Here is a 22,168-nt window from a genome sequence, read left to right on the forward strand (position 1 = left end):
TGTTTGCACTTGCCTCCTCTGTATCGTGGATTGAGCCGGTGATGAAAGAGGAAACGCAGGAGGTAGAGACCGCTTCGACTCAAATAGAAGCCGCTTTCCTCTTCGTCCTCCCCATTTGCTTCCACTCTCCTCCCTCATCTCTCTTTCCTCATCCACCAGTATATTCTTTCAGCCACGTACCACGTACCGCCTAGGGCTCTGTTTTCAAAACCACGAGAAGATGATAATGTACAATGTATACTCACGATGGATACCAGTATGTCTACCGAGGAGATAAGCCACGACTTTGAAACATCCCTTAATTATTGATTCCAATAAAGGAGTTTTTATGTGAAGTAGATAGACATTCTCTTTTCTGAATGTGCAATAAGCTCATACTTCTTGTGCAATAAGCTCATACTTCTTGTGCAATAAGCTCATAAGTTTCGCGTATGAATTTATATCATGACAGATTTTCTCCTTGTAAGATTGATAAGAAGAACGTATATAGATCAAGATATACAAGTATATAACTTACCTATCTATTTACAAGGAGAATTCGAATCCAGGAATTTAAATTGAAATCGAATCTTGGATTAAATTTAAAAACAGGTTGGATCTTCATCGATTATGCATACGAGCAAACTCGAAGCATCAATTTTGTATATTTCTTACCTATAGATAAACCAACATACTTATAAAAAGGATTTATGGGATAGATACTTTAAAAAATGAAAGATTGATATCGTGCATTACTTTCGACCGACGTATTTTCTTGTCTGCTTACAGTTCCGCCGTCGAAACCGATAATCTACGACACGAAGAGACGAGACATGAGCAAACTCCTCGAAGCCTACCCTGAAGGGGCCGACCTCACCCTCGTCTGTGAGGTTCACGGAGGTGAGTATAAACCATCCAAACTTTTGAAGACTGTTTTCAACATTATATTGGATCGATCGAGATAAAGCAATCGAATGGATCGATATTCGAGAAACTTTGCAATGTCTGACACTGTAGCTGTCCTCTCAAAGGAAAGTCTCTTCGTTTCAAACAGAAACTACACAAAAAATGCTTGATATACTCAAGTTCCAATGCCAGATTTGTATAAAATACGAATAAGCAGTCATGTCGATCCATCATCGGACACTTCGTTTTGAGAAAATAAGATCTAGATTACGATAAGTGCTTGTGCCGTGCGTTTAAGAACGAAAAAGCGAACATCCGTCATACTCGATCAAATCGCACGCCGCTCCTAAGTGCTCGTGGTAATGAGGTCTGACGAAAAATCGTTGGTTATAACCCAGCGAAATGAAAATGGAACGGAAACCGTCTTGAAAATAATTTTCTACCTGCCTCTCTGTCTCTCTTTTTCCTTTCCTCCTTTTTATCTCTCTTTTTCTTCTATTTCTCTCTCTCTCTCTCTCTCTCTCTCTCTCTCTCTCTCTTACTTTCTCAATGATATCAACATGAAAGATAGAGAAACGAAAGAAAAGAGGATAATCTTTGGTTATCGTCGCATTCTTCCCGGTATTCTATAAGATGAGTCAAAAAGGAATAGTAGATCGATTATTGGAAGGGCAGTGTCTTCGATCGAATGCAATTTCAACGTTGGTCCGTAAGCCTTCCAAAGTGCTAGAAAGCGATTCTTTGCGAATGCGGGTAGTACGAAGGCGCAAACAACAGAAAGACGATATCCAGCGTGATAGTAGAGCTCGATATGGAAGCAAGGAGAGCATCGCTAAGGCGTAATTTCGCGTACGGTCGCGTCACCAGTGTTGCAAGGAAAAGGTAGGTAGACGAAGGAAAAATAAAAATTGGCTAAAGTCCAAAAAAGTCAGCAGAGAGCTCGACAGTACGCAGCACGACGCCTCGTGCGCGCCTACGAAAAAGTAAGCCGGATTTGTAACCTCCAACTCTTTCTCTCTCTTTCGGAAAGGACCGAGGAGGACTCGAGCGATGGCTACTTCAAATGGAATTGGCCTTGTGCCAGAGGATACCCGCGGTTTTCAGGGAAATGGGATTTTTCGTTTCATACGCAAGATTCGCGGAAAGACGCCTTCTCCCCTTTTCCCACCCATTTTCAGACGATTTACGTGAAATCGTTTGCTCGATGGACGAACGAACACATTAAGGAACCCTCATTGCCCTACTCTTCTCTTTAAAACTTGTTTCCCTGATTCGTTCTCTAAACGGTCCTTTTCACGCTATCCTCTTAACGCATCTTTATTAGACGTCGAATTATACTTATTCATCACAGAAAAATTTTTACTTTTCAAGATAGGTATATTTTGTCGAGAAAAGTCTCAACTTCGATAACGTTCACATCGATCGATTGGAATTGCACCGATAACCCTTATGCAAATACTTTCTTCCAAACGCTTTTTCTAACTTTCAAACGAACGATTTGTCACCGTAGATCGAAACAAAGTTTATTCATACTAGAAGTGTTTTTCGCTTCCGTGCACTATCGCTAGTACCGAATACCTGACCTATTATCTCGTAACAAGAAGTTCGCCGAAACGTAAACGCGTGCGAGTGGTAAAAGATGATTGGAAGAAGTAAGTGTTATCTACTGGAAATTCGAGCGCGTGTCCTTTGACTAATTCAATTATCAAATGTTCGTTATCAAGTTGGATTAAACGTTGGCCGCGAATATAATCGTTACGTCGTGTCTGAAATCGTCGAGGGAATTAGAACTCGAGGGAATTTCGAATATCGAAATTCCTCTCTTGGAGAATCAAACCAAATCAACGGCAAATGCAAACATAACCATTTCTCCCTAAAGACATCCTTGGAAGGCCTACTTGTCTTAACGGCGTTCCGTTCTGTCTTTTGTAAATATGTTTCTAGAGAATATTTATCTTCGCCTGTAATTTTGTTAAATTTATCTTCGCATTCTTTACGATATGTCTCTGTTTAGAAGTCCCTTGAAAAAATATATCTACAATCTTTTCAATTCTGCGAAAAATCATAGGATAAATTATACGTAATGCAAAATCAATGCTTCTCTATCTCTCTCTCTCTCTCTCTCTCTCTTTCTCTTCTCTCTCTCTCTCTCTCTCTCTCTCTCTCTCTCTCTCTCTCTCTCTCTCTCTCTCTCTCTCTCTCTCTATACTTCACTGAACGTAAGAAGATAATTCAAAGGAACAATACGACAAAACAGTACCTACTTGAGAAGGAATACTATGTAGTCGACAGCTAAATACTTCATGAAATAAACGACTATTCCGTTTGCACATTCTCAATTTTCAATGAGAAAAATAAATTGCATTGATATATTAATATATACAGATTGTAAAAAAAGAAAACTAATAAAAAATGTTGATTCGTAGTCGCGAGTAAATTGCAAAAAAAGAAATGTAATCAATTTGGAAGAAAAGAAATATGAAGAAATATGAAGAAATATGAAATGAATATTTTGAAAGATACGCCGGAGCATTTTCAATGAAACTTGAACAAAAGCACACAATGACGAACGTCTCTCACGACTTTATTCAACGACCTACGTACATCAATGCAGTCTATTATGGTCTATATTGCAAGTAGCGTGTGAACGTACGCACACCAGCAAGCATAGATAGAACTCGAGAGTAGCCTTGCAGGTTAATCTTCGCATTGTTTATTATCACTGCCAGTCGCAGGTTCACACGGGACGTATGATTTATCCTGCGACGCTATCGAGCTACGAACGAAGAAATTTCGAACTCACCGGTAAAAGATACGATTGGGAAACGTTTAAAACTATATGTATGTGTAAATGTATCTGTTGGAAATGGTATATATATAAAATAAATTCATATAATCCACAAAAGGTTATTATTTACATATCGTAAGAGAAAAATATAAATAACTTATAGGAAATAATCTGCCTTTTATGTAGTTCGAATAATCAATATTTTACTGTTATTAAAAATAAGCTTTTATTACAAAATTAAAAGAGAAAATAAATTCTTTTATTTGATAGATATTAGTTTGCACGTAAAAAAAAATATTTTTGAAAACAGTTTGTGTACATATATTCAACTCATAAAGTTAGAACGTTTGGCGGAAAGCAGGTCATCTCTTCTAGTAAAGCCGAAAGATACGAATTACCCCTCGCAATTTAAAGGGAAAAGAAAGATCAGTGAGTGTGGAGAGTAAGAGAAAGAGAGAGAAAAAGAGAAATAGAAAGGAAGAGAAAGAAAGATTCATAAGTACAGCTAAAAGTAACTTATCCAAGTTATATATGCAGTTATATATGGTTTATTGCATTGCCTTTTACATGCACAAGTGCAAAGTAGATTTTTTTCTTGCTAATCACAACTCTTGATATATATATATATATATATATATATATATATATATATATATATATATATATACGCTCCGGCTCATGAAAAAAAAAAGGATAAAAGAGTTAGAGAGTGAGAGAGAGAAAGAAAAGCAATAACAAAGCCGGTGGCAGCTTTAATTTCTTTTATCGTGTCATAAAACTATAAAAGATACTGTATTTTGGTCAGACTAATATGATACTATCGGTTCCGAGATCTTTATCGATGTCGTTGTATGTGTCAGTATTATCTCATCGTAAATTCGTTTAAATTCATCCGGTCGTTCAATTGGTTCAATTTCAAAGTCGATAAAATTCTCGCTTAAGAAAAATGTGTCGTCTGTATTTTTAACTTTACTGCTCGTTTATTGGAGTGTTCGTAAAAGGCATAATACTTACACCCACATATCGGCTTTTTGAACTTTGGAGAAAATCGAGAAAAGAAGGAAAAATAAAAGAGAAAACATTTCATTTTCTTTTTCATACCGTTTCTCTCTTAAAATTGACGTCGGTCTAGGTCACGATATGTTCACCTTATAACCTTACGGGCTTATCCGATCGCAAGATACAGCAGATATATCGTAGCTATAATAGAAACAGAAGTATTCGCAACGGGTTGGATACGTTTAAAAATGGTGCAACGTTATCCTGTGTTCACCTTCGAAAAGCTTTCTCCGGCAGGCCTCACCGTGTGCATTGTACCTTGCATTGTTGTTTCACAATGCACCATGTTTCCACGCTCCTCCTAGTTTTCTTCCTCGCTTTCCTCTTCGCTTTCCTCTTCACTTTCCTCTTGGTTCCCTCGAGCCTCGTCCGGTATTGTTAGAATGTCGCCGCGAACGCAATTTTACAACGGCGCGCCGCGACGACCGCGATAAAATGTTTGTTTTAACGCGACACGCGAGCAATGAAAATCTTGGAACGTTCGTTCTCAACCCCAAAATTCTTCTATCTCGATTGTCTCCTGAAATTTACTCCATTTATTTGATATACACAACACAAAACTAAAAGTGAGAAAAGATAAAAATATGTTTTAATAAATTAAAGAGTATTTATCCGATCCTTAAGATCTATACTCTCAATAATTTCAAGCGTATTACTCAATTAAATTGTATCGTATCGATCAATGAAATGATTCCCCTAGTGTAACGCGTTAGGATTTTTTTCATTTTAATGCATTACTTTCGAACGGACGCAATACCCTAATGTGTAACATTAACAAATAAATCAAAATATTATCATTCAACACTGCAGTATCGATTAAATACTATCTTTTCAAATTATTATTTGACTAAAGTTTCTGTGTTGACAGAAGAGTATAACATGTCCTCTCATGTCCCTTGTTATTGTCGACGCATTGATGGTTTATTTTACAATGAAATGATACGGGTTGTCATCTGGTAATATTGGTTAAATGAAATTTCTCGAATAGTAAAATTGAATGTATATGTGCGTTAAGCATGTCCACTTTAATTTCCTTCAGGCTTTCATCAGAACACAAAGGACGTATGTACATTGTCCATATGCTATAATATAATAGTACACACACATACATATATATATATATATGTACGTATTGTACCTATGTATTTATGTATATAGTATAATACTATGTATGTACTGTAATAGAATCAAGCATAAGACGTATATATACAAATTCAAGAGTATATATAATAAAAACAGATACAGCAGCAATGTTCTGTCAGATAAAAAAAAAAGTAAAATAAAGGAAATATAATTGGATAATAAATTTAATAATATAATATAAAATTAAAATAAGTTTAAAAATAAAACATTTTTTAAAAACAAATTATAACTAAGTATCTAATTCAAATAAAAAATAGGTGATTGTCATTAAGATCATAGAGTAAATCATTATTGAATATAATATAAAATTGAATATAATAATATAAAATTGAATATAATAAAAAAAAGTAAAATAAAAGAAATATAATTGGATAATAAATTTAATAATATAATATAAAATTAAAAGAAGTTTAAAAATACAACATTTTTTAAAAACAAATTATAACTAAGTATCTAATTCAAATAAAAAATAGGTAATCGTCATTAAGATCATAGAGTAAATCATTATTGAATATAATATAAAATTGAATATAATAATATAAAATTGAATATAATAAAAAAAAGTAAAATAAAAGAAATATAATTGGATAATAAATTTAATAATATAATATAAAATTAAAAGAAGTTTAAAAATACAACATTTTTTAAAAACAAATTATAACTAAGTATCTAATTCAAAATAAAAAATAGGTGATCGTCATTAAGATCATAGAGTAAATCATTATTGAATATTTTATTTAATCTATCTTATCAATTCAATTTTAAATAAATGAATCATTGTAGTAGATATATAAAATCTTTTGTTAGAATACACATACATCGTCAACATCCAAGATAACACAGATAAAAGCGTCCTCGAAACGATAAAGCATCTTCTTCTCGTTCTCTATCTCTCTTTTTATCTCTCTGTCTTCATCATTCTCTCCCTCTCTCTCTCTCTCTCTCTCTCTCTCTCTCTCTTTCTCTCTCTCATTTCCTCCGGCAATGAAATAATTCCTCGGAAGTTATGGGGGAAGAAAGACAAGCGAGAGGAGCGTTCGCCTGATCTCCGCTTTTATGCACCCTTTAGTTCCTTCCTCAAGCCTTTATCCCCGCTTTGTATGTTCTCTCTCTCTCTCTCTCTCTCTCTCTCTCTCTCTTTCTTTCTCTCCCTCTCTCTTTCTTTCTCTCCCTCTCTCTCTTTCCTTTGTCTGATTAGTCTCATTAAGTGAATAATTCGCTACAGGAAGATACGAAAACTTGCATTTAAAAAAATGCAACCTTCTCGCATGTGTCGTACTCTCTTTCTGAAATTACATCTGTCAAATTAATTATCAAAACATCCATTGAGATAATTCTTTTCCTGCATATAGAGGAAATAAATATCAGATATAGACGTAATATTGTTCATAAATCGACAAAATCAATGACGAAGAAATAAACGAAGACTGATGATAGATTAAAAATGCATAATTTAACGTTAATAATATTATACTATTTTAAATCAGAAACTCATTCGTATCTCTTTCTGCATTGCAGAAGAGAAAAAAAAAATTGTAGATAGCTGCTTCAAGACAAAAGTTTTTGGTATTAACTTTGAAACATATGGAAAATATACCAGAAATATAGACCCATTGTAATAAATATACGCATTCATACTAGGTAGGATCACAACTCTGTAATATTAAAGTTATAAAATTACAGTTTTGACTAATTAAAAATGCACCACACGTAGCGCTTTCAATGTTAGATTATTATTCGCCGTAAGAGAGTACGAGATTATAGACGAGGATTTGTTAAATAATAAACTATTGAAAATGTTGTAGAAAGTAACACTGTTTTTTTCTTTTATAAAAGGGATTTGCTATCTGTAAATCTACCAGATTATATTTTAAAATTAAAAATTTCAAAATCATATGCAATAGAAGCGTATCTAATCATACATGGCTTATTTAAAAACTAAAAAATAATTATTAGATCAGGCAATTTGTATTCTATTCGAATATATACAGTATGAGATAAAAATTTGTACTTTTAGATGTTTTAAAATATCATTTATTCTTTTTCAAGAATTTTCAATTTAATTATATCTTTTTTTTTTTCGAATTGTAAAATTACAACTAAGCTGATAAAATTCGATTGAAAGAAAATGATTATGGCTATTCTGTATTATATCGAAATAATCAAACAACGCTTTGAATGACAAAAGCTTTGAATTTCAAAGAGATAGCTTTCCTGTCTTTACAGATGACAATGACAATGATGGCAATACGAAATGAAAATGCGAACACATACGTAATTAACAGTAGGAAGTCTTGCGCGCATCTCCATCAGATATAGCGGTGCCAATAAATTGGAGAAACAGACGGGGTCTAGATTGAGAGAGCGATGCCATCAGCAGCGACCTCAACGTCGATCGGCTGTTGTCGCGAGCAAATAAGACCTGTCGTTGTCCGTGATTGACGACGCTACAGAGTATGTCGATGTTTCTCCTGACTCGTCCTGGTATCCGATTAGATCGATTCCTAGATTAGACGGAAACACGGATTGTCTCTTTGATTCCGTCCAAATAATCCCGTTAACTTGGATTTGCTGTCACACATTCATCGTCTCTTTCTTCGTTCCTTTGAAACGTCAGTAACGAGGAATATCGATGAAAACATTATGAATTATCTACAATCTCAGATAACTTTGATATTAATTAATATGATTTCAACGGTTGTTTCTAATAGTTCCAAGCATTCAACATATAGAATACATACTAAAATGTTTCATTCGGTATTAACTATTCTCTTTCGTTCTTTCATTGTATAGATACAAAACAAAGCTTATAATCAATTCTCTCTTTTTTTTTTTTTTACAGTCATCTAATCTATATAACTATTTCGTCTCTATAAAATATTGTTAACTATATTATTTTTGTATAATTGCGATGATAGATATTTATTTTATCGTCATTGTATAATAAACTTTTTTTATATTCTCGGAGAAACAGAAAAAGCATTCAACAATGAATTAATACATTATTCATAATCGAATGAATGATCTGAGAATCAATTGTATTATAAATTACCATTCAAACAATAAAGTTGTAACATTCGTCTCAAGGTCAGTCAAAGATCCATATCCCATCTCTGTAATAGAGAAATTGGAAACTTCCCGAGATTCCATAACTTATCTCCCTTCGGGAAAGCTATTTTCGTCTCTCTGTCTCTCTCTCTCTCTCTCTCTCTCTGCATCTATCTCTCACATATACACATCCATACAAACATACACTGTATGTCTGTCTCTCTCATTCCCCTTCTCTGTTTCTGTGCGACAGGTAAACCAAAACCGCAAGTCGTGTGGTCTCTCGGGCCGCAGAAAATCGATGCACCGACGGAGGTTCGAGAGACACAAGGGCCTGAAGGGGAAAGCAATGTCATAACGATAAGCAATGTGACAGTGAAAGGCCTCACGAGAAGTCATCATCATGCCAAATTGTCCTGTGAGGCAAGTAACACTCACTTGGCATCACCGCCCAAAACTACTGTCACCATAGAACTAAATAGTAAGTACTACGACTAAGTCAGTTTAGATTTACGTTGACTATCACCGAATCATTGAAATAGAAGTAGAATGAAACGGGTAGATGGGAATGGTTCGTTCTCACAGAGAAAAGGGATGTTAAATCGTTTGCGAAATTGAAAAAAAAAAAAGGAAACGATTGTTCACCATTTTCGAACATTTAACGAGCTAATTTCGACTGAATATATTTGCCATAGGTATCTATATGTAGGTACATCGATTGGGACAACAGCACATATCCCATCGTTTCACTTATGAGTTTTAATCGAATTCTCTTAATAAATTAATTAGTTAATTGCTACAAGAAAAAGGCTTTCGCTCGTGTTAATTACAATGCTCGCTAGCAATAGCTACCATACTATAGCGAATAATCAATTACTATTCTCTTGGATACTATATTAAGAGTAAACTGATTTTAAGTGCAATCGAGAGCCACAGTTATCAATCCTATTCTTCGCTCAAAAGCGAATAAGTCAGTGACAGAATGCATATTTTATCGAACAATCCGATTTGTCGAACAGATTTTTTCGTTATCCTCAGGGCAATATTTAAATTCGTCGAGATAAAATTGAAACATTTTTCATCGATTACAGCAGGACATAGACAAGAGGAGAGGAAGAAGGAGAGGATTGGATAACGGAGGGTGGCTCGCGAAACGTAGTGGTACCGAGTCACGCGGCTCACCGTCGAAAAGCAATCGAACTCTCTGCGTCATTAATAACACAGCTTCCGATTCCACTCGAAATTTTCGAATCCCAACGATCCGTACGGTTCGCTGCTGAAGGAAATAGCCACGAAAGCATTCAATTAAGCTTTATGAAAAACGTGACAAAGGAGAAAGTATAATCGTTTTGCGGCCATTTTGTGTTTTACAGATATTTCATTATTATTATGTACCTATAATCTTTCCTTTCGTATTCTTAATTTAACATGAGAAAAATCTTACGTAAGCCAATAATTAAAACGTATAAAAAGGAGATCAATGTTATCAACTTTATTTGGATTTAATGATAGATCAATAATATCTATATATTTATCACGATAAATAGATCACGATTCATTATATTAATGATGAATATCGAAATTATAATTTACTCGTGTCATTGCTTATTCATATTTAGTTAACGTGAATGCTGTAGCTTTAATATTCACATATATGTATGTCGACGAACACAAATAGACTGGATATTTTAATTGAAATAGGACAAATTTTTGATTGCGGAAAAAAAACTTTTACTTTAATCCTTTACCACGCTCGTCTGCTATATTTTATTAGAACGCTCGAATACATTTTTCATTTGAATTTTCTAAGTAAATTGCAAGTGATAGCGATACAGCGTGCTCGTATTTTGAAAGTGGAAAATTACAGCAAACAAAAGCATTCAAGCGTATAAAAGAACTCTTTGCACGTTGCACAAATCGCCATGATAAAATTCGTTCCGCGCTTACGTCTACGAATTATTTGATTGGTTCTCTCGTAAATCGCAACTATGTACAAAGTCAGTCGATTCTTATTGGTTTTTTCTTTAATTCAACAAAAGCAATAATATAAATAAACTTTTCATATTTTTCCTTTAGATTTGAAATATTAATATTTCCATAGAGAAAATGGAAAGGCATATAGAAGACGAATAATGGAAGAAGCGAAATGATAATATAATCAGAATATTTTCGAAAGTGATTAATATCAGTCAAGTCATCAGTACCTAAACATATTATTCACATTCTTCATTGGATATTTGATATAAAAGTTATTTCAAATTCAAAATCTAAAAATATTTGTTACATTTACCGTATGTGAAATGCAAAAAATTGCGGATTCTAAAAATGTTGAAAAAAAAGTGTACATTCAATATATATGACATATCGGACAACAATGAAACGAACAAAATAAATCCTTTATATTTTGCGAAATATGTGTAAATTAAAAAATAATTAAAAAATATTCTATTCTCTCTCCATTGTCTCGCTTCTTATTTATTATATACACATACAATAAAACAGAGATGTAAAGATTGATTAAAAGAATGTCTCGTCTACAAACGAGACGCCTCATAAGCGTTAAATTATTATTCCTTTTTAAGTTTTTATTCTAAATAAAAAAGTCGTACGAAAAAGAGAAAGTTCAGATGGTTAAAAAGATTTCTTTTCTTCTTTTCGAACGACGTAAGAACTACAAACGAGTTCGCTTCTTGATCTTTCACTAATTGGAGCAGCACTCGGGTGAAGCACGCACCGAATAATCGGAATTATCCTTCGTCCAACTACTTGAAAGTTTAACGAGTTGGAGAATCTCGCGGTCGATACTTACTTTGTGTGGAAATTTGGACGCGCCGTAAAGACAATTTATTTACATCGTCACGTGAACGATCCCGACATTGCCATGCTATTTCCGTCCCTTTTCTTCTTGCATAAGTGAAATATTACCTACACACATATGCACATATAGTCAAACTAATTTACATTTTATATTCCTTCTATGAATTTAATATCAACGTAAATGGTGTCGAATGGTATTTTTGTATCGATATATGCCTATTAAATGTTATTTGAAAATGAAAAACTTTTGAAAGAAGAGCTTTATCAAATTTTTAAATATGCAATATGAAATATGTCAAGAATTTAAAAGATAATGACAGTTTTTGTTTATAGAAACAGTAAAAAATAAAAAATTTTGTCCATAGGTGTTTCCAGGAAACACATTTCTTTTTTTTCTTTTTTTTTTTTTTGTTATTCGAGAAATAATAACTCAAATCTTTGTCGCGTCACGTTCCATCGATATAAAAGATCCATTTCACAAAAGTGTTCTAACTAGATTCAGAATCGATGACAGATCGATTAGTAAGAAATTTAATGAACCTCTATCGTATCGTATGAACTCTGTACAAGTCTCATTAGTCTATCCCCAGTATCAAACGTTCATGAATCTAGCAGATATTTAACAATGAACAGATAGTCCAATTGATCGCGTATAGCTGTATCGTAGATTATTACCGATAATTTACTGATTGATACGTATCGTCTCCAAGTATTCATTCTTTTTACTTCTCTTTTTCCACTCGATAAAACAGTTCTAATTACTTTTGCTCCATTTCGTAGGAGCAAAAGTGATTTCGACTCCGTTATCATTATTTCCCCTTGTTAAAAACACTGCGATTATATTAAGTAATGAAACTTTTCAAATTTAACTCGTAACTCGATTCGATTATCACTCTTAAATAGATCCTCTAATAATTTTTAATTATAAAAATATCTGATTATATAATTGAGACATTCCAAGCTCGAAATTCCAAGAAAATCAATTTTACTTTATTCCTCTAATTGCACATTCCAAATTGAAATTATTGCAAAACACGAAATAAAATAACATAAAGATGATATAAATATATCTATAAAGATTAATATCTTTAGTTCTTATTTTGCAATATTCTTTCATATGTTCTACAATAATGATCTAAAAAATCATGACTTAATAATACTATATCACTCTTTTCAGACGAATATACGTATCATTTAATTATTTCTTACTATTCCCATAATGATATCTCTTTATTGAATATATTTTAATTAAGAAAAACAATTTTATAATTACATCATGTGTTTCTAAACGTATCTCTCATAGACCATCTCATAATCGGGAAAACGTGTACATATATATTTCTGTATATACATATTCGATGAAACCGTAACGTTACCAACCAAAGACTTTGGTCCTTGCCAAATTATGCGAATAATATCACTTAAGAACTACTACAATGAGACTTCAGGAATTTCACTTAAGCCGGAATGGTTCCGTAACATTCACTCGTTCTGAAAACAACCGATTTAAACTTGCAAACGAGCTATTTAACGCACTTCTCTTTTGTCTATTACAACTTTATAGTCTTTTCATTAAGTATCTATTATATACACATGTAGATTATTTTCAATTGATACTTATATAGTAATACCTAAATGAGTTTCATTTCTTAATAAAAAAAAAAAAAAATACTTAATGATTGCAATGTTAATTATCTTGTTTAAAAATTAAATTTATATTCCGTTTATAAATTTATTTTATTTATAATCGTATTTTATTTAAAAATTAAAAAGAAGTAAAATGTTAAGTAAATAAAACTTTTTGTGTAAAAGTTTTGATAAGAATATTTCTATATATATTGTAGAAATCAAAATCACATATTCGAATTGGTTAACATCGTTTATAAAATCTATAATTGAAAACCGACAACATAGTCATACGTCATTTTACGCTATTTATATAGCATAACTCTATGATCCTCGATTATAAACGTCTGAAAATTGTACACATATAATAGTGACAATAGTAACAAATATTATTATAAAATAATTATTCTGCGTGAAATCAGTTTGAAACGTTTAGGATACACAAAAAACAATTAAATTTCTGAATAGGTCGCATTCGTTATCAAACCATGAATGAAAAATAATTAGAAACGGACCGAATTTTATTATTTTCTTCTCCTATTGTTTATTTATATGAATGGAAAAGAAAAACAAGTAGAAAGAACCCCGTTCTCTTTCCCGTTCTCTTTTTCCGTAAATTACAAAACTTTTTAGCCTGTATGTCAAGAAACAAAGCATCGCAGCGCAAACGTTTCGAAATATGCTAAACTCGACACGGTCAGCGCTTGCATCGAAGGGACAGCTCCGACGAGCGCAAACTCGGCGAGACGACCATCCAAAAAGTTTTTCGGACGCGTCTGCTACTGACGTACTTTTCGCCAAGCTCGAGTACCGTTGCGACTCTTCTTTCCGACAATGCGACACCGCGACACCGCTACAAAGCTTTCAAATCATATTTCAGTAAAAACTTCACTTTATCTACGATTATAGGGGAAAGGTGCAGTGACTGAAAGGGCTCAACGATCGTGAAATACTTTAGTAAATTTAATAATATAATTTTCAATTGTTCGGTTAGTAATATTATTTCAATGTTGACCAAAAATATTATTAAACTTAATTGAACAAAATTAGGATAAATCTTTCTTTACTTTTTTCTTTTTTTTTTTTTTTTTTTTTTAATGTTCCTACATTATTCCATTATAAAAATTATAAATTCATATAAATATTTACATTTATATTTTAATGAATGTTCTCTAATTTGAATCGAATCTAATTTAGAAAATAATATAGTTACATAGATCGTAGATCTTAAAATTGATTACTTTTCCAATGTTAAACTGACATTGCATATTTGATGGCATAATCAATTTTTTCATTGGATCATGAATTTTTAATTTTTTAATTTTTTTTATGTTTCTTACGATACATATAAAACTATATACAACATATTTAATGATACGATAAGTATTATATTATATCGCTTGCATTATTTCATAGTAAATCTATTTTATTCCTTGTGTAGAGATAAAAATACAGGATGTAATTGAAGTTCGGCATCTTTACAATTTTACAAATGAAATCCTCTTGAGAGGTACGAAAAGTTTATTGTATCTTATGGAAATTTTTAAATAAAGAAGAGTACGTACCACGTTTCTGGCGAAAAAGTTAAATCCGTGCCAAAGTTATAGGGAATAAAGGCGCGTCATGCGTGCAGCGGAAGTAACGAAGGTTTTAACGAGTCGAACAATGATGCGTGATTGGAAGGTCGGGCGTATGTACTGTCGCAAGCACCAATATCGTTTTCAATAACGATTTACAAGTAGACTATCCGTAGTGAATAAAGAGAAAAAAAAGGAGAGAGGGAGAGAGAAATAAAGAAAGGAAAAAAAAAAGAAAAAGGAAGAAAGAGATAACCAAAAAGTTTAATTAATACTTTGCTCGTTTCCTCCCCGCGCCAACCTTGGACGGTGCAGAGCGCGTGCACTCACTGTCCTGACTGCCATCGAATTAATAACGAGTCGGGATTTCCCGACGTACCGGAAAGCATCTGCCGGGACTCGAAAGCCCATCCGTAAAACGTAATTTCGAGTTTAAATTACGGAAACGTTTTACGCGCTAAGTACCACCAAAAGGCAACCTTCTCTTTTCGGATAAGCAGAACTGATTTAATTGTACGCTACGTCACACGAATATCGGCGTCGGTGTTATTATTTATTTTTTTTTTCATTTTTCATCGGAGCGAAACCAATTCTCGAAAGTACATCGATTGACAAGCTTTCAAGTCAAAAATCTAACTCCTACGTTGTAAAAGTACAAATCGATTCAGGTTATTATTATATTTTTTTTTTTTACAGTGAAACCCTTGAAAGTGGAAATCTTGGAGAAGGACAAAACTCTTTCGGCAGGGAAAAAATACGAGGTCGAGTGTCGAAGCACAGGTTCGAAACCAGTGGCGAATTTGACTTGGTGGAAGACTTCGAAACAGCTTAAAAAGATAGCAAAAAATGTGAGTAAGAACTCTTTTCTAATGTACATAAATTTATTTAATCCGCTTGCATTCTTTATGGCAAATTTACAAATCGTTAATATTTTTCTCAAACATATCCTTTCAATCTTCTTATTTCAATGAATACCGTATCGGTTTCTTTTTCTATACAAAAAGAAGATGGAAATAGATAAAAAGTCAAATAATATCACAAATGCAAAATAGGTCGTAGTTGGTTATCGGTCACGTTTAGTAGATCGGCTTAGCGAATATCGTAGCATCCAATGGAATTGCTCGTTGAAAAATCGATATCCAGTCGGTGGTATAACGTACGAGCAAATGAAAAATAATGGTTGAAAGCGCGAGTGCACAGAGACTCAACATGGTGACGTAAGCGAAAAATAACGGTAGTAGAAGCACTGGACCGCGAACCCTATGCGTTAGATTGCGGTACGCCACTCTAAAACATGACCTTTCCGTCAATTGATTCTCACCTTTTATCTCTGAAAAAAAAACATAAAGATTACCGAAGCTTGAAATAATAAAAATGACATGTCCATTGTCATAATCATAAATGTATAGAAAATATATTGGAAACACAACAACCACGGAAAGAAAGTCACAAATTATTAAGTTACTTAAAAGTATTTATGAAAATATTCATTTTATAATTCCATAATTCGATATTTTTTAATATAGTCGCAATTGTAGCATTATTTAGTTATGAAAAATATATCACGCAATTAACGTCGCTAATTACACATTAACATCGATTAAAAGCTACAATCAAACTGATCATTTCAAATGATTTTTCTTTTCAGCACCAATCGAATGAAATTTTATATACATTTTTTAATTTGTAAAATACTCACTATTTTAATACAGATAATTGAATTTATGCTCGCATATATAACAACTCTTAAAATGAAATGTAAAAGGTTTTTAAGCGCGATTTCGAAAGATTTTTGATTCGATATCTTAAAAAATTTGAAAAATAATCTTCCATTGTGTCAGGAGCATAAGAAATTCTCTACAGTCGTATTTGAAAAAGGGGGCGAGAACGACGAGATATCAGTCGTAAAATTCTTCTCAAACTGGGTCCATCTTCCGGAAGCAGCTTTGCTCGTGGCGAGCCGCTTAAGCTTAAACCATCGAGCCAAGTGAACTTTCCTTACTTCACAACGAGCCAAATTACTTTGAAAGTTAAACAAAGATAAGCACGCTCGCCTACTCGACAACTAGGAGGTCTGTCCTTCGAAAGTGGAATTCTATTGAGGTTATAGACACGCGCACATGAAGGCAATGTTCCAGGAGTTGGTAACGGTTGATGATATGAACTGTTCCTATAAAGCGAAGATATTTTATAAATGAGCACTAATAGATTGGATTAAGGAAGAGACCAGCTTGTACCTTGAAACGATATAATATCTCAGTTGGTTCTAAAGTTTCTATTTGCATATTTCATTTAGCTCGACTTATTTCAACACGCCACCCGTGCCTTTCCTACATCCCGTTACTTTCTAGCAAAGTATTTCTCTTAAAAGGGAGAAGGAAGGTTACTACTCGTCGTCGTCGTCGTCGTCGTCGTCGTCGTCGTCGCTGTCGTTGGGGGATGAAGCTCGCAGAATCGAGAGTGTAATGAGTACGACGACAAAAGGCTCCTCTGGCTTTTACACGACGATACTAAGAAGATTAGACGGGCGAGATATAATTTCAATAAAATTAATTCCTTTTTCGATATTGACTACGAACTAACGAATTTCTACCTAATACTTTTTTAATACGTTATTCTTCACGTTCGTTCGATGTAAAATAAAAAAATAATTTTTATTTATCACAACCACTCTACTGCTTCAACGACACGTATTTCTTTGCATGAGTACTTCGCTCTTGCAAAAAAATAAAAAATAAAATGCGTATTAATCGCATCGATGACTTTGAAAGATTTTTTACGATGTGAATTCTTGGCATCTCGAGTTTATCTTAAGATCCCAACTAATTCGTTCGTCGAATCGTTCGATCGCAGAACTAATTATTCTTCTTCACGTCGAAACTTGACGATCATTGGGAGTTCATTGACCTAGAATTCGCATAGCTAACGAAAAAGCACGAAAGCGCTTTCGTGCCTGGAAGGGATTACGCTCGAGAGCTTATTATGTCGGGTGACCCGTTTGCCTAATTATACGTTCGCACTACTCGTATCATACGAATAGCACTAAAGAACTATATTTGGAAACGAAATAGTGTCTATTTTTGTAAGTACAATATTTAAAGTTCTTAGAAACACTCTTCGAAACGATAAATAAATACACATTGGGATTGAAACATCGTGTTAATGGCTGATAGTTTAACGATCGTTTTCGTAAACACATGTTTATTTTCTTTTTATAATATTTTGTAGTGAAAACTCTCTGAATGCGATTAAATACTCCGATATAATATAATAGATTCATAAGTCGAATATCCCCAAGCATTACAAGATATTTCGTTCGAATTATGTAGATAATAGAACATAACCCACTGATAACAGTTAATAAATCATAAGCAATACTTCGAAATGAATTCATATTTCATTTTATTTCAATTTCTGGTAATAATACGATCGATTAAAAATAGATACACCTTAAAGATAAATATTGATTTATTTCTCATATAAATGAATAATTCCTTATCAATGAAAGTCATAATCAAAAATCTTTTCTAAAAGAAAGTTACTTTTAAATCAAACTATTGATTATATAAGCATAAAGCTTTCGAATTATCTCTTTACATGCTGATAGTAATAAGACACTCCTAGAAATCGTGTCTATAATATTGTATCGTAATAATATTATATTGTAAAACTCGTATTAGACGATGGTTTTTTTCGATAGAGCGCATTCATATATTACATTTTAGCAACTTAAGTTGCTTTTCAATTCAATTGTATAAGTTTTTGAAGGAGACGCGAACTTGAAAGATCTGAGGATGATCGAAATATGTCGTTGATATGGAAATATCCATACCTTTAGTGTTTGGAAAAAGGCGGATTTAGAAAAACGCTGAACAACGTCGGACGACTGCTAGACTGTCAATGGAAAAAAGTCCTTATACTTTGACCGATCGTCTTTGCGAGGAACGGACGAGATTCCTTACAAATCTACATTCATAAAAATACATTCTCTAAAGTCTTTGATCTCTTCTCCCTTGGGTACGGGAATAGGATGAAAGAGGTTCTGACGTGGTATTTTGCATGACAGGACGAGATTCGATCGAAACCTTTCGAATCGCCTTTGCGAATCTCAAAACCGATATGGACACTCACATTGATGGACCACAAATAAAAGATACGAGAAAACTAGTGCTTTCCGATGATCAGGTGGATTCAATTTACGTCAAATCAAATTTTTTCGTTTACAAAGTTTGCCGTACGTTTTTCACTTTCTCTATCCTTTCATCATCAAGATCATTTCTCTCATAAAGAATCATGCTTTCTTATAAATATCGCTTCTTACAAGATATTTTTTTCTTTTTTTTTAATAAATTTAAAATAAATAATTTTAAAACAAATGATAGTGAATAAAAATAAATAGATAACAAATTATAATAGGCAATTATCTCAAAAATAAGGTCTTTCTTATCAAGATTAAAGGTTTATTATTGTGAGGTCGATATGAAAGGAAGAAAGTTCAAAAAGAAAACTTGGCCTTGATATCCAATAAGAATGTTGAAGGTAACTATGTTCCATTAAAAGACGACGAAAGACGAAACATTGTAAAGAATTTATATTCTAATTAGAAGAATTTCAATCTCTTTAACTTATGATATAACATCGAAGGAAGAAACGATCAAGCAATGCATTTAAACGCCTTCGCAGTCATTGACGAGACAACGAAAGGAGAACAAAATACATAGTCTATATATCACGATCAAACGTCGTCGCTCAGTAAAATAATTTTAGTAACAACGAAGTGTTCATTATGTAAACCTAAAGGCTTTCGTAGAAATCATGAATGGAAGACTAAAATTTTCGGAAGCTCAATTATTAATTTACGAGTGAGCAAACGTGCCTACATACCTACTATGTATATATCTCAACGGGTCGTAGTTCAGTTGAGATAGAGAAGGGCGATAATTGACGATAAATTTATCTCTATAATATAACGACGTTCGACTCTCGAACTATCACGTAAATAATAAAGCTTTTAATACGTCATTTTATTCCCTTCCTCCCATTATTTCGATTCACCTTCGACAAATCTGTGCAGCGCTCATTAAACATCCTGTGCGTTAAATAAAGGCCCGATATTCGGAGAAAATATGAGAGCTTAATGATTTATGAGAATTTCAATGTACCAAAACTGCCGGTGCTGCTCGGATTAACTGTTTCATGCGAACGACAGACAGTTTGATAATAATTTATCGAGCTTACCCGTAAAATTGCCATCGAACCTGGAAGCATCTGGACTGATAGCGAAACCATTAATAATCGTCGTTGTTCATATAATGAAGTTTCGAAGAAGCGTTATCTCAAAATGAACTGAATTCGCAGCTTTTCACTCTTGTCCATAATTTTTCCTGGCACTGCGGGAGTTCTAAAAAAATTATTCTCCCTGTAAAACACATTATTAAATTAATTCGAAATATTCACTGTAATTAAGTATTAAAGTTAAATAAAAAAAATATATATATATAATCCATTGACATTTAAAATAATAAAATAATGGACCTTTTCTAAAAAAACATTCGCTTCCGTAATATTTATAATAAGAATATGCATTGATGATAAAAGACAAATAATTAAATGATGAAAAACGTAATAACTGAACTTATACCAAAATATAAATCATTCGAAATATTCGAAGTGTTGAAAATATAATGGAGATTTAAAAAAAAAAAAAAAAAAAAAGAAAAATTCTTCCACTTGAAAAATTCAAATCCCCTTGTATATTTTAAATGACGATAACAAATCAAATACGAATGAAGGATCAAGAGACTGTTCACATGGCGCACAAATTACGTTCGTCTGCTGCTTTACGCCGCTCTTCAAACCAAGTTGTCCGTGTTACCGGCCGACTTGTGTTATACTTATCTACGTGTTTCTGGTTGGCAAAGGAAAGCAGACTGTGTTTAATCAGACACGTTTTGCCAAGCGGCTTTAGGTTAAGGCGACACCGTCGACGCCCGAGGTGCCGGCACCTAATTCGTGAAATCCATTAGTCAGGACGAGAGGTCGTTCCCCATCGCCCTCCCTCTTCGAAGTGCTGACAACGAGAGTAATAGCGATGGCGTAGCGATAATAGGTGGCGCCTTGCCGAGAACGATATGTCTGCCCAACCGTGTCTATGTCCGCGCCTCCATTAAAAGATCCTTTTCCCTTCTTCAAAGACGCATCCACTCGAAAGAATTCCATGTAGAAGAACATGCTACTACAAAAAAATTACATATATGAAAGCCTCTTTGAAGAGAAGAACATTTCTTACAAGACTAACTCGAGATTGTTTTTCCATAATACCAACGAAAAGATTCGGCGACAATGGGAGGACGACATAGAACTTTCGTCATAGACGCAAAAAGTGAAAGAAGAAAAGCAATGAACGGACGTGGATTCTCAAAAAAGAAAAAATTAGTCGAACAACCGCGCATATCCTTTCTCGTATTACTTTTTCTACAGAATGAACATGAGTCATTGTAAGAAAAGCACGACCTGTTATATACAATACGGTCTGTCTGAAGCCAACCCTCTAATTCCAGACGGGATATTTCGGACTTTTTTCTTCTTTTTTTTTTCTTTTTTCTTTTTTTTTTTTTTTTTTTTTTTTTTTTTTTTTTTTTTTTTTTTAGTAAATGCTGACAACGTAGTGATTTTAGTAGGGAAAAAAATGTAAGAAGAAAAGAGAGATCGAGGGAAAAGGGAGAACAGGAAGAGGGAGAGAGAGAGAGAGAGGAAAAAAAAGAGAGAAGGAGAAGACGAAGTAGAGAACGAAATGGAAGCCAAAGAAAAGGCAAAAGGAAAACTTGCGGAAGCAGGAAATCTCTAAGCGAAGCTTTCCTTTTTTTTCTTTTTTTTTCTTTTTCTTTTTTTCTTTTTCTTCCTTCTTTGGCTCTATGTATCTGGAAATCCTCCGAAGAGTAAAATGTGCATGCGGATTTATCTCTCCAAGCCGATCCTCGAATAATACCGCGCAGCGCACAGCTGGTACCATTCTGACGTATATATCGATCATTATCGCAATTGTACAAATAATTAACAATAATTATTCTGTACGTGCCTCTAATACATTGCCGTTTCATTGTGATATTGAAAAGAGTGATCGATAAAAGGAAATACGTAGTCATAAATAATAAGCTCATAAAAAAAGAAATGACTGTTCGGACATCAACACGAATCGTCTGTTATACATAAACAAAAAATGTAT

At 33.3% G+C, this 22,168-nt stretch overlaps 1 protein-coding gene across 2 annotated transcripts in view; it reads left to right on the top strand.

Moving 5' to 3' along the window:
• LOC124427693 (nephrin-like) overlaps positions 1-22,168 on the top strand; it is a 125,855-nt gene that overhangs the window by 62,336 nt on the left and 41,351 nt on the right. For both annotated transcript variants that reach the window (XM_046970932.1, XM_046970931.1), the window contains exons 5-7: positions 769-879; positions 9,177-9,404; positions 15,640-15,791. In XM_046970932.1, the coding sequence (XP_046826888.1) occupies positions 769-879; positions 9,177-9,404; positions 15,640-15,791 (491 nt within the window). The remainder of the gene's footprint in view (positions 1-768; positions 880-9,176; positions 9,405-15,639; positions 15,792-22,168) is intronic.

This window comes from Vespa crabro, chromosome 10 (assembly GCF_910589235.1).
Source record: "Vespa crabro chromosome 10, iyVesCrab1.2, whole genome shotgun sequence".
NCBI classification, from domain to species: Eukaryota; Metazoa; Arthropoda; class Insecta; order Hymenoptera; family Vespidae; genus Vespa; species Vespa crabro.